Source organism: Alligator sinensis, unplaced genomic scaffold (genome assembly GCF_000455745.1).
Source record: "Alligator sinensis unplaced genomic scaffold, ASM45574v1 scaffold250_1, whole genome shotgun sequence".
Classification (NCBI taxonomy): Eukaryota; Metazoa; Chordata; order Crocodylia; family Alligatoridae; genus Alligator; species Alligator sinensis.
The window spans coordinates 612,065-626,551 of NW_005841888.1; the positions used below are offsets into that span (position 1 = coordinate 612,065).

The 14,487-nt window shown below is 38.0% G+C and overlaps 1 protein-coding gene across 10 annotated transcripts in view; it reads right to left on the reverse strand.

Annotated features, from left to right (window-relative positions):
• Positions 1-5,824: 5,824 nt before the first annotated feature.
• AP4E1 (adaptor related protein complex 4 subunit epsilon 1) overlaps positions 5,825-14,487 on the reverse strand; it is a 36,270-nt gene continuing 27,607 nt past the window's right edge. For 6 of the 10 annotated variants that reach the window (XM_025197076.1, XM_025197083.1, XM_025197079.1 and 3 more), the window contains 8 exons: positions 13,762-13,876; positions 13,279-13,414; positions 12,321-12,579; positions 10,968-11,543; positions 9,084-9,268; positions 7,305-7,462; positions 6,233-6,375; positions 5,825-6,005 (listed from right to left, as the gene is read on the reverse strand). In XM_025197076.1, the coding sequence (XP_025052861.1) occupies positions 5,946-6,005; positions 6,233-6,375; positions 7,305-7,462; positions 9,084-9,268; positions 10,968-11,543; positions 12,321-12,579; positions 13,279-13,414; positions 13,762-13,876 (1,632 nt within the window). In that variant the 3' untranslated portion in view covers positions 5,825-5,945. Of the gene's footprint in view, positions 6,376-7,304; positions 7,463-7,491; positions 8,991-9,083; positions 9,269-9,341; positions 9,475-10,967; positions 11,544-12,320; positions 12,580-13,278; positions 13,415-13,761; positions 13,877-14,487 lie in introns of those variants that run through there. The other 4 variants (XM_025197077.1, XM_014517053.2, XM_025197080.1 and 1 more) reach the window with 4 other exon arrangements.

Here is a 14,487-nt window from a genome sequence, read left to right on the forward strand (position 1 = left end):
GTAGGGAAAAAGAGAATGTGAACTTGCAATACAAGATTTTTATCACACTGCATACTAGCAAGGGAGGCAAATGAAAGTTTTTAACTAAAGATATTAAGTAAGTAGGGCTCAGTTCGACCATGCACTCTCCTGCACTCAGATTTCCTCCGGTGGAAGATGACTACACAAATCTGTGCAGTGGGGAGTTGAAGCCCAAATCCAAGGAGGGAGGGTCCTAAGAAGTGACTCCAGAACCTGTAATCCTTCCTTTGTCCAGAAATTGCCTTCGTCCCCAGTAGAGCTATATAGCTGCTGTACCTCTCAATGAATGAGGATTAATTCAGAGCACAAGTGGATCCCAGACATCCTTTTAAAATATGATTTTCCTCATTCCACCAGCTGCAAATTTAGTTTTGGTGCCTACAGCACAGGGAAGGAAGGGAGAATCAGCAGATAGAAAAGAGACTTGTGCCCAGATAATTTCCCCTTTCAGCTTCATTTATCCATTAGCAGTTCTCACAATGAGGTGCCCTTTTCTTCTGCACATGTGAAAGCAGTATCTAAGTTGGTCACCAGTTTTTTAGACCCCAAAGTTTTTTTTAATCTAACCCAGAGCTCCCAAAGATAAATGTTAAAAAGCTTTAGTAAGTATAGGATGTTCTGTTAAAACATAGACAACTGGTATTTAAAATGAAGAGCTTTCTAAGTAGTGGTTATTCTTTGAGATTTGTCTATGCATTCCTAGTTATGAAATCCAGCATCTCCAACAGCAACATGCTGAACTGTATTAAAAAAAATTGCATCTGCTAGGGTAATGGGATGGTTGGGAAAGAAGCGTTCTCATGCTAGGGTGATGTTATCAGCTCTATCCACATAAGGGAATAGAGTCCTGACAGCTCTGCAGTTTCTTCTAACTCACTTGCAGTGAAGTCAGAGAGAAAAAAACTGGCAGGTAGTATAAATGGAGAGAGAGAACTGTCAAGGAACAGGTCACCAGTTAATAACCCATTGCTCTTCTATGGATAAACAACATTTACACGTGTCCATGCTGGCCTCGCTGGTGCAGAGATTCCACGTCTCCGTCTGCAGTAAGAGGCAGAATTCTTATCACAGCCTCTTGGTGCACGTTCTTTGTTTCAAGTCTAGTTATGACCCTAGGAATGTTCTGCCTCCCTGGGCTGGCAGCTGTTAAAAGTTAATGTGTGGTCCCTGGCTTTCAGTTGCATCTCCAAGTTAAACCCCCATTCAATGTCTTGATAATTCATTCTCATCAACCCAGAGATGCCTACGTGACTAAACACATACCTTCCATTTCCCACCCTAGAAAAAAGTTAACACCTTTCAGTCCTAACAGGTCATGGTGCAAAAGTGAATGGGCACAAATCAATCCATGTATATTGCTCATAAAAAATAAAGATGGAGTGTCCTTGCTGTATAATGACAGATTTCAGGCTTGTTAGACCAGAAGAATGCCTTGCACTTGGAAGCATGTCTAACTTTATCCCAACCATGCAGCTTGTCCAATAAAAGATATCACCCACACAAATCCTTGCCTTTCAAAAAAACAACAACCCACAAACTCTCCCCCCCCAACAAACAAACAAAAAAGCCCACAAATTTTCTTGTGTCTGCACAATGTCTCAAATGGCCTATAGGACTGCTTTACCAAACAGAGCACTGGAGTATAACATAAAGTTCAGTAAGTGATACTTAATGAAATATTAGGACATCACATTGCTGATTTACAGTGCACACTTGTCACAGACAAGCTACAGAGGCTGCTGTGGTCTTAGCAATGCATCTTTAAGCCAGTTACAGGCCTTTTGTCTCATAAGAAACACTACTCAAAACACTTTTTTATTCTGTGGGAGTCTGTTGATTAAAAAGTTCGATTTTACAACCTCTCCTCATAGGCAACCAAATCCATGTAATAATTCTGAAAGTCTCATTCCTCTCTCTCTGTTTTTGGATAGGGCTCTCTGTATATTAAGTGATGGGTGAACATTCCTCACTGAACACAGGTATGCAGAAGAAAACAGAAAGAGAGATCTACTGTGACAGGCAAAATTGGAGACCTTAGCTATAAAGCCTGGGTGAGGCCTTATAACTTACTTTATGTAAGACTGCACAGAAGAGGCTGTCAAGGTACCAGGCTCAGTATTCTCTTGACAGAGGTAAGGATTATCAAATGTGGCATTTTCGAACAAAAGTGAATTGGTAAGTTCAGACAAAAGTCCCAGGCTAAGAGAGATCCTCTCACAGAATCTTGTATAAGTAACTTCAAGGGTTTATCTACAAAGAGGAGTTATTGCAAAGTAAGCTAGAGTGTGAATTTATAGTGCACTAGCTATTACTAATTCCCCATGTGGACAATTCTAGTGTACACTCAGCTCAAAGTAGCACAAGCTATTTCAGAGTGTTCATTAAACAACTGGGGAAAACTTGCTTCAAATTTCAGGTAAGAGAGAGCAAGTGACAATATAAAATATGAACAACTAAAGAAAAAACGTACTGGACTGGAATTACATAATTAATTATATTTAAAACTTACATAGGTAGCTTCTTGGTATTCTACAAAAGCAAAATATATGAGCACAAAATGATTATTCATTCTACAAGACTAACCTGTTTGCTGAAAGCTCACATAACTGCAACACCTATTAAAGAACTTTCAATATTATTTTTACTCTAACTTCATACTAAATTACCTAAATTGCCTATAATCATTTTACAGGAAATTGTGTTAGCAAAGTGTGTGAGACTTGGCAAAACCACAGGGATTCAGACTTTATTACACGCCCAGAACACTAGCAGCAGTGTCATCCAAACAGCACCATCAAAGCAGAACACCTCAAACCAAGATTGCACTGTACTAATCATTTCTAAAACTGATGAGAGCAGGACCTTTAGATTTATTAAGACTTCCTCAGGTGGTTAGACCAAGTCTAGCAATATTCCAGGAAGGATAATAGAAAGCAGGCGCTAAGATAAAGTGCTGCCCAACAGATCTATCAGTGTGTGTCATATACATTTCTGATATTCTTTGTTTAAACATTTGTTAATCAGGCAGAACAAGCAAACCTGGGGCTGTGTGAAATGTGACAGTTGGTTACTATTTTGTTGCAACAAGGAGAAGTAAAAGTAATCAAATTAGGGTTAGGACTCCACTAATTCGCTAAGAAGTTATGTACTTTTTTATGTTTGTATGCTTGCTAACATATCTAATTTAAAAAGTAATCTGTACACGGTTAATGCCAGTAAAAAAAAGAACCAGGTTTTTGGTTTTTTTGGTATTTTATGCAAGTTCTTCTCAGTGTTAATCCAGCCATGCAGTTATTAAATATAAAATACCTAGCCTGGGGTACAACTATTTTTTAATTTTTATACAATGCCAGCGTTGTTAATAGAGCCAATATTAAAAGTTACACCTGGCATGAACAAATGTCCAATGAGAACAGCTGTAAAACTCAATTGGAGATTTTATTAAATCACATGACAACAGAAGCACAGTAGAAATTTCAACACAATAGTTTTGATGGACAGTCTAAAAATACTGTACCACAGGTGAAAGAAAGCCACCACCTTCATGTTACAGTAGCTAAAGGCCTTTGATTGTTTTCTTAGACTCCACATATTAACCGCACAACATACATTAACAATATGGTGAACATAAATAATAGAAAGGGAGGGAAGGAGCATCACGTGACTAAACATACAAAAGGCATTATTTGTTTCATATCATAAGACACTCAACAACCCATTGCTAAAATGGTGAAAAATGCATAGGCCAGCAGACAGATGCTACTGTAACTTTTTTCAGTTCTTAAAAAAAGACTGAAGTTAATTATAGCACCCAACTCTGATTTATGTACTGTGCTAACAGGGATTTAAGTTTCCAGGAAACTATAAAAGTTTTCATTCATATAAATCTCAAGCTATTAAGTAAATGCTACATGTGTGCAGAATATTTAACATATTTATAGATTCAGTGCATTTTTTAAAAAGCCCTCCACATAGGGTATGGAAACAGCAGCGTCAAAAGGAGTTTTTCTTCTGCAACAATACCTGTGGATATTAATACAAGACAAGACAATTGGCTTATCCTCTAAAGGAAGTTTAAAAAACATTGTTTTAATCATCAGCGTACTGAAATTACATTCGTAAATGTGAACACTTAACAAAACGAGGCAAAATAATAGCAAAAACAGAATTAATACTTCTTTCCTGATATTTGCTAAGTGAGAGAGATGACAACTGAAATACCTTGTAAAAGGCTTTTGCTTTCAATATAAAAAGAGTAAGGAAACAGTTCCATTTGCTTTTCATGCCATGCCCATAGAGCTGTTTGTGCAAAATGTGGGCAGCTGTAAATAACTAAAATAAAGAAAGGGCTTGTACTTTATTACTGTCTAAATAAATGAAGGGTTTAGGAGTCTCAAGGCCAGGATGCAGTCTGGGCACTGGTCATGACAAAAGATTATGAGAGAAACAATCCAGACACATCATCAGCATACATGCTGGGCTGATTGGATCCATTAAGGTTTAGAAAAATATATAGCAACACAAGTCATGTCCAAAGCCTGCACTAGCCAACAGTTCACACAGTTCAATAAACAGATAAAACAGATTATAAAGAGAAAAATCAAAATACTCAAAATTCTTCCCTAAAATTGTTTCAGGGACAGATATATAAACCAAAATCAAATACATAATCCAGAACCACAGGGCTAAATACATCCAGGACTATTATAAATTCAGCTTTAACAGTTTTCTCTACTGTCCATTTGCAAAGTGTCTTTGGGGTATGCACAGTAATTCAGCTACTATTACAGGCCTCTCACAAAGGAGGATAAGACGGGGTAAACAAAAGTAACAGAGCTGCAGACATCCTATGGGTGACTCGGATGATAATCCAACACACTCCAATTCAGTCACAACTGTACAACAGTTTTACCTACCTCTACCCCTGCCCTATTTCCCTCCCTCTCCCCCCTCCAAACTAATTGGATGTCATAACTTAAGCACATACTTGGCAAATGATTGAAAGAACACAAGCAGTGCTTTTGACTAGCAAAACCATATGTTAACACACACATGTATATCCTCTACAGAAAGATAATGCACCATGAGCAACAGCAAGAAAGGGTCTTGTTTCAAATAGTGTTAAAAGCAGCTTTAAAAGAGGCTCTTCAATGAAGTAATGGGTAATGATAAAGACAAACTGGTATTTTTACACAGTATAAAGCTGACTTTATAGTGGCAATAAGTTTTTCCTCCCATATACTTAAGAACTAAGTAGCTGCTATTATAAATAAACTGTTGCTGCATATAAAATGTACATAGTAGAAAATAAATACTTTCAGACATTTGCAATAAACTAAGAAAGACACATTTAACTGAACAGTTAGTAATACTTTACAGAACACTTTTCAGCGACTGTACAATCCTGAGCACATTTCTTGCAGGCATACTTTAGATCTTCCTACCAATCCACATAGCAGATGCCTGTCAAAAAAAACCCCACAACTTCAAGCTGCTTTTGAGGAGCAGTACAGGCAGTCCTCGGATTTATGACACAATTGGTTCCTGAAAACCGTGTCTTAAGTCGAAACGTTGCAACTTGGAACCAATTTTCTCAGAAGAAAATCAGTGTTATAAATAGGGGATTGGTTCCTGAACCAAGGCCCAATACCCTATTTTCACTAAAAATACCCCAGAATTTTGTCCTCAATCAAGTATAGATGAGTAATGTAGCTACATTCATGTATTTATATTATAAACAGCAATCATATTGATTTGGAAGGACTTCTTTGAGGTGACTTTGCTGGACTTTTTGAAGGGCTCTTTGTTGGACTTTTTGAAGGGTTCTTGACTAGAGTCTTCTCAGGAGTCTTGGCTGCAGGTTCTTCTGGGGTCTTGTCTGCTTTCTAAAAGAAAGTGTTCAAGGAAGTTTGGACAGATGTTCTCTAGGGAGATGAGTGACAGTGAATTTGTTTCCTGGCATGGCGTCGCGTTGCAAGTTGAAACTGATGTCATAAAGTTGAAACACAGTGTCAATTTATAAACATTGTAAGTGTGAAACATAACTCGAAACGTTGTAAATTGAGGACTGCCTGTATCCTAATTTCACTTTGGTAATTATTTGCATAACCATGTAAACCTTATACATTTGCTTTCTGTGTACAAAAATTCATTTTGTTTGCTTTCTCCATTACAAAAGCAGGCACTGTGGCAGTTAGGTTTCCTCCATCACCTTTTGACACTGATAGAGCAAACTATCTGGAAGAGCAGAACAAGGTGATCTGAGCCACAAGGCCAACATCCCTGCATGAGTACGACAATGCAGCAGGCAGGGCACAGATGGAAGCAGCTGGCAGGCCACTAGTCCCTCATTACCTTCAAATGACAACACAGACAACAACAAATGAGTTACAAGTGAGATAAATCACTGCAGTTTATGTTAAATATGCTTCATAATATATAGATCTTTCAAATATAACATTTTTCTTCCTTCCTGCAAACATCTTTCCTAACTAGACCTTTCACCCCTCATTCACTCCTAATTTCATCCCTCACTAAACAAAATCCTTTAAGCTTGTCTCCCAATTCCTTTTCACTTCTGAAAACATGCATCTGTTGGATGACTCAGTAAAGGTACAATGAGAACATCCGATGCTGTATAATTTGCCATTATACTTTACCCACTCACACATGTACAAATCAACCTCAACTTCATCACTGAATACACCCATTAGGTGCGTCCCCATGAGCAGGAAGGTGCATATTTCCCTGAGGAAAAACAGCAGTGGCACCATATGTGCTGCTGCTACTTGTCCCCTGGGAATGCCTGTGCATGCATGCTCTGCGCATTGCCCCAGGTGCAGTAGAGGAGGCTGGGGCCAGCAATTAGACTGGCCCCAGCAGCCTCACCTGGGGGTTTGGGGGCCTCTGGCAGCAGAGAACCTGGCTGGAAGCCAGAGTGTGGCTCCAGCTGGCCAGGCTCCAGTTTTGGGCAGCACATGGTGGTGCCACATGCACTGCCCCCCCACACACACACACATTTTTTTTTTTTTTTACACCAGGATCTCCTGGTGTCAAACACCACCCCCCACCCTGCAAATTAGCAGCATAGTGAACACATGTGGTGCCACATACCGCATGTGCACATTCATCTGGACATGTCCATTAATGTCACTGCATTAAGTGAATTTGTACAAAGTTACCTGCACTCACACGTGTTCCAGAACTGAGATTATAAACCTTTTGGGAGCAGACACTATTTGCCTGGCACATCTTACATGTCATACAAAACCATCGACACTCACCTACAATATCAACAACATGGAGCTTTAGTTTCTGCTGCAGGGTATTCAGAGCTATTGACAGTGATCCCTGAGAAGGTGACATTTTTACATTTTGTTTCACATCATTAGAAAAGGACAGCCATAATTTCCCAAAGTCCTCAGTGGTAATTTTCATTGGCCTGAAACCAATTTTAATACAAAACTGAGTAAAATAATAAACTTCTATACTATTGTGCATGCTTTTGATTGCCCAGAAGCCACTATATCCAAAGGGCATTAAAACAATAAAGCAAACAATATCAAAATACAACTTTGTCTTAATACACCCCCCCCAGCCACAATATAAAGAACATGAATTGCTTTTTTACAGCTCTATAAATAAATTTAAAAAGTTAATGCTGACCATCTAAAAAAGCTGGAACTGTCAGGTTATAAGCCTCCTGAAAGTCATTTTACAATGAAAACCCCAGCATTTGCCATTACAAAAGCAGAACCGAAATTGATTGCTTTAAAGAAAAAAAAAAAAAAAAAAAAAAGGGATTTCTACTACTGCTAACTTAAAAGCTTTGTCAGTTGACAAGTATGTAGGATGAGCTCTTTTACTGTAAAAGTTGTTAGCTCTTTCACACCATTTGGATCACTGTATTTAAAATAAGCTCACCCAATTTTAAGCATGTATAATTTATCTTATACTGAAGCAGCATGCCTTTATCACCCTTTGTCTCTACAGTTCCATTAACTACACTGAAAATGCATGCTGCATTTTTCAAGAGAACATTCCAAAATGGAAAGGCATTCAGTGATCTTACAGGATTTGTACTTAACTCTACTTCACAATTTACTTGCAACTCAGTATTTGGAATAATCCAGTAGTTAAACCCTTTTAAGACGACAAACATTAGGGCACATCCTTAAAATATGCAAGTCATCTTCTGCTTTCAAAAATACTAACATTTCTTTACTATCCAAAATGCTTGAGGCTACATCTCTAGCCTTATTTAGCCCTAGAATTCCATACTTTCCACGATGTTTGGAAGTAAGACTAAATGCAAGTGTCAGTATAGAATAAAACAGGGTCAATCTTTTACAGTAAGATGTTTAAGACAAGTACGTTTTTCTCTGTTTAATATAAAACGCTGAGTTCAAGGAGATGATGAAAAAAGGGCAACAGGAAAAGTAAGATTTATGCCTAAATAACTAATCTTTGCCACCCTTGTAAAAGAATAGCAGGAATTTAAAATTCTACTCACTTTGCTAACGACAGGAATAAAACCTTCTCACTGTGTCAAGTACACATTTAAAAAGCAAAAGGGATAACAATATAGAAACCTAAAGAAACCTTTTTGTGTGTAATTTTAACACACCAAAACATTTTAGCGCTCACTGAAGCTGTCTAATTGTTCTGAAGACTGAAGTCCTAAGTCCCAGGAAGAAAACATTTTTGTACAAACTTTTTTACACTGTCCCTGCGGTAAAAGCCAACATCTTAATTTCAATAGATAACTGCTAGAAATTATTGACAGCTTGGTCTCTAGTCAATCCTTGTACTTTCTACTGAGACTCCCAATAAAAGAACCACTTGTGGTGGTGGGGCCAAGCTGTCAGGAGACGGTGGCATTCTTGATCACTGGGATCCACACATTAGGATGCTGAGCAGTGACAAGTTAGTGTTCATTAGCCATCTGAATTAGATGAAAAATCAACCACCTGAAAGTAGAAGCCAGTATTTCAGAGTCCATCACTGAGCCAACCATTACTTGAAAACAACACAAGGACATTCCAAAAATGCAGCTTATTTACCTGATAAAATCTGTCAGTGACAAAGTCACTGAAAATTCAAGGCCAGTCTCCATCTCTAATTGGTAATTAAGAGAGCCCACAAGAATCTCCTGCATACAATTTTTTTCCATTTGCACAGACTTCTGGCAGCTTTCCAGACTTTGAGCTTTTATTACAGGAAAATGGTAGCTAAGGCCTTCAACAATCTACAAATAAAAGCAAAATTTAGAGTTATGGAAAATATTCATCTTGCTATCTAATAAAAAGGGAAAACAATACCTGAAACACCAGAACTGATTCTTATCTTGCACTTAGATGACGACATCAACTTTCATGGCACTGATGATCCCTACGTCAGGCATTAGCTTAGGAGCACAAAGGACAATTCCACCCAAATACACTGCCAAAATTCCTTTAAATTGTGCAAAAATATATTTTACTAACAAAACAATATTTCCATGTAACCTTAAGACAACCAAACAAAATACTGGTTTTCTCTGCTAGCATTTTATTATAAAACATCTATTTCCCTTAACAGAGAGGAAAGGCACAGGTGATCATATAAACAAAGCCAATCTTTTAAAGTGCTTTCTCAATGATTTCCTTCATTGCCTGGTACTGTTGCACATTGGTGCACCACATATTTTTCATACTATTGGTTATGATTTAGCTGTAAATTATAAACGAATGTTTACTCTTCTTGGATTTGGCTAGTGACAGAGCATCCAACTCTCAGTTTTAAGCTTTCTTATTAAGCTTTAGTAAAGCCTTGTCAGAGTTAAAATAGAAATGCAACTGGCTCCTTTAACCAACAGCATTTTTAAGTTAATTTAATTTTTGAGAGGGTATTGACCTGACTGCCTGAGACACTGTAGTCTTTGAGTTATCTTCAGAATGCTCACTGCAGATTGTAACAGTGCAAGATTCCCCTACTGCCCTTTTACATGCTAAATCACGAAACGGAAGCCTCCACGAGTAATAAGGATACTGTTGTTTCCATGTCTATTCAGCCCTCGGTTTCTCTGCTGCAACTGCCTACACTAGTGGTCTGCACCGTTTTCAGGTTAAGGACCAGACCGACCCAGTTCCAGTCAGAGGTGGGTGGGTAGGCAGGTGCTAGGACTTAGCCGCCACCGGCCCTTGTTCCTATGGTGGCAGGAGAAAGTGACTGCCAATGTGCCCTGATGACAAATGCTTCTGAAGCCCAATATCTGCAAGCCAGATCAAATGGCTCAACAGGCCAGATCCAGTCCACAGTCATAGGCTGCCACCCCCAGCCTATCAGTGCCAATCAGTGAAATACTGACTCATCATAACTTCAGAACAAGTCCGGACCAATCAAATGTGTTATGTTACTGCCAAGTGTTGGGCTTGATATAAACCAGAAACCAGCAGGAGAAAGATTCCAGAACAATTAACAGTTCCATGATGAAGCTTCTTCTAACATCAGCCCTGATTTTGAAGAGGAGACAATTTATGTAAATGAGTCAGCACAGAGTATCCAGGACTCGATACAGGCATGCACTGTTCTTAGGTCATCTATCCACATTTCACGCATAAGTGAAATAATCAAATGTTTGAAATACTGATAGTAAGGCCAATCACTGATGTGTACCGACAACCAAAAGATACCCTTAAAAAATATGCAACACGTGGGAAGGTTTAATTAACAAGATTTTCAGTCACATCACATACCAACCAATAAATAACCCCATACGTAGCTGACATTGCAGAAAAAAAATCTCTCTAATACATCTTGACTATACATGCTTTGTAGTTAATCCTTGAAGTAAAACTTGTTTTGTCCAAATTATTTGAAAGGAAGAACTCAGTATATGTCGGTATAAGTGAAAAGCAGAGTAAAAGCATGCATCTCTTCTACTACACTAGTGACAATTTTCTTACCTTAAAATGTTCTGAATTTTCAAATACTAGATTCACATTCTTAAGTGCTGAGGAGCTTCTGTTGGCAACAAACAAGACAAGCAGTAAACAGTCATCTGTCCAAACTTTACACAAGTTCACAGCAAGGGTGTCACAGCTACAAAGCTCTACTGCTTCTGAATGAGGGTTGTTGGCTAATTCTTCCGATAAGGAAGGAATCAAGGAGGCTTTACTGGCAACTACAGATGGAATGACTTGGGAAGGCTGAAAAACTTCAATGTTATTATCAGCAAACAAAGATGATGGTGACAGTCTACAATCTGGAAGTTTTGCATCCAGTCCAGCTTCTGTTAGGGACTGAGGTCTCTTAAATGAGACGCTAGCTTCCAAAACTTCTGAAGAACTCAGTGAGCTTTTCCTTAATCTTACATGTTCGGTGCTCTGAATGTTTTCATTGTCATTTGATTGTGCTTCAGGCAAAGGTCTGAAAGATAAGGTAGCATCATATTGGATACTTGGGGCTTCTTCACTATTTTGGGTTTCACTTATTTTTGATTTTCTTTTGAATTTTTGAGTGGTGGTGTCTGCTTTACCCATCTGCAAAAGAAACAAAAGATGTTTTGGTTTATTTTCTTCTTGGTGATTGGCCAGGTAGCTTAGGCAACAGAATAGACTATGATCTTGAGAATCAAGAATACAAATCAAATACCCCAAGAGAGGTAATCTTTAAATACAAAAATGTACAAACAAAGTTTTTATTGGACAATACATAAGCTACTTTTAAGTTACTTATAAGATATCAGAGATGGTTCATAGGGCAGAATTCAGTCTGATATCAATAAAACCCAAATTAGAAGATCTTCATGGCCACTGTGCAACAAATGCATAGCCAAAGGTTTTACAAAACAGCAGGGATAAAATACAAGGATTAAACAAGAAGTGCTGACTTAGGGTCAGTATTAAAAAAAATAAGTGAGCCATTTTACCACTTATCTGCAAAAGGACATGTCAGTCTTAACCTTTACTGCCAGGAATGTGAAGTTTGCAATTTCTAGTAGATAGGGCAAAGACAGCTACACCTGGTAAAGCCTGGTGGAACAGAACTGGGGGCAAAGCACAGGGCAGCAGCAGTATTTGTAGGACCCAAAGAGGTTGGTTAAACTATCTGTTTTAGGGATTTCTTCTTTCTTTTTCAGTAGCTTAAATAACCAGTTCTTAACAGACAATTTGAATGTCTTCTCCTCCAATGCAAGTCACACCTTAAATGTTATTAACATACTGATTCGAATATCATTACAAATAAATATCCTTAACCTTAATTACAGCTATTTTATAAATATTATATAACTCATAGCTTAAGGAAAAATCACATACCAGACTGACAGCATTGTTTGATGCTAGCCCAACAAACAATGTTGATGCTAGCTGCTGCTTCTCTTTTTCCTCCTCTGAGGGGCTGACAACTTCTTGATCAGCTTCTGACAGAGGATGATCAACCATGTTTCCCCCTAATGTGCTGCCTGGAGGTACAGCCTCCAGTTTATCTTCTTTTCCTGTTTTGCTTTCTTTTTTGGGGAGGTAGCCATCTTTTCCCCATAATTTCTTCACACCATCAAGTTTCAGACTACTCATCCTAAAAACATACATAATGAAAGCAAGAACAAACCTGTGAAAGTGCTATTGAGAAAAGAAATACCATTCTTAAGAGTGAGATCTATGAACACCTGGGCTACACTTTGCTTCGTAACAGCAACACAAAAACACCTAGGCTGTTTCTCATTTCCTGCACAGAAATTACTTGTGAATAACTACCTGGGGGAAGCACAGCGCTCAGCAAATGCACTCTGAGCCAATGTTTTGAAATCAGAACAGGAGATTCTAGTGAGTAGTATATGTCCTATTTGCCCTCCCTTTATCTGCGTTTTTTAACTGGTACATCATTAGTTAGTGAACATAGCAACTTTTCTCCTTTCCCCCGTTCTGCATAAAGTTCTGGGTGTTTGAATATTTTTTTTTTGGTCCTTGTGGGTTTTTTTGTTTGCTTGCTTTTTAAAGAATAAGTAATTTAAGTAGCATCAACAAGAGAAAGATATATCCAGAGAGATGCTACGATTCCAGTCTCCTTTGTAAGTAAATAAATATGGAGCCAGTTATTGAGAGAGCTCCAACTCTTGCATACACAGCCAACTGAGGGTAACAGTCAACTGTTTTCATGCGCAAGTATTTAAGATTATTCCCCCATTATTATGTAGTAAAAAGTTATAACAGTGACAAGAACATAGGACTTAACCACATTTTTCTTCATTTGATTTGTAAAGATAAAATAACTCACTCTTTTTGTCCCATCTCAGTGCTATTACCAGACACGTCAGAACCAAAAGAGAGACCAGTGGGAGACTGCCTGCCAGTGAAGCCAGAAGACGACATGCTTGAAGAAAGTGACAGTCCATAAGGTTCAAAATTCAAAGCTACGAGAAAGTCAGAATTGTATTCATCAAAATGGATCAGAAAATATACAGCAAAATCAAAGTTGTATGAGAAAAGGGAAGTTACACTACCTAAACACTGTCATTTCTCACTTTTAACATTCAGGATCCCATCATTATTAAAACCAGTTGTTGTTGAACTATGTATTTTAGACACAAAAGTGTGTGTGTGTCCCCCGTACAAACATGCAAACCTATGTTTCTAGCCTAATTTTTTTTATCAAGCCAAATTTCTCAGGAGACCAGATTATACAAATTAATCAAGTTCTTGCTATGTTTTAATCAAGGTATTTTATCAGACATTTAAAAAATACAGTGAAATTAGCTACCTTTTTCCTGGGAAAGCTTCTCCTCCTGTCTCTGGTGATGAGGTTTATATGGTGCTGCACCACGACTCAGTCCCTCAGCCACAAAGCCATCTAGGAAAGATAAGGAAGCATCTACCTACATTGAATCCAAAAAGGACAATAACATTAGACTCTTTTCACAATGGCAGGTTATTAATTCCACTAGAAGAATGTTCCATTCAGTTTACAAGGTTCCTTGGGTGAATTTGATATCTTTTATTAGACCAACCCAAATAGTTGGAAAATAGTTATTAAGCAAGCTTTCGGGTTCAAAAACCCTTCATCAGGCTGCTGAAACTTCCTTAGCCTGACGAAGGGTTTTTGAACCCGAAAGCTTGCTTAATAACTATTCTCCAACTATTTGGGTTGGTCTAATAAAAGATATCAAATTCACCCAAGGAACCTTGTCTGCCTATGTCCTTAGACCAACACGGCTACAACCTAAACCCATTCAGTTTACAGCTCTCACACTTGAATCAGTTAGCTTTAGTATATCCTAGACTTAAGCCATTACCCATAGGAGCATTCTACACATAGAAGACAGTATTTCTGTGTTGGAACATCCATTTAAACAATAAATCTTAAACAATGGATAACTATGGAAACTCATTCAATATCACTGATTTGTCTGGAAAAGAAAACTTGACCAAAAAAAAATCCTGCATCCCAATAAGATCTATTCTGTGTTCACATCTATATACTAACTCA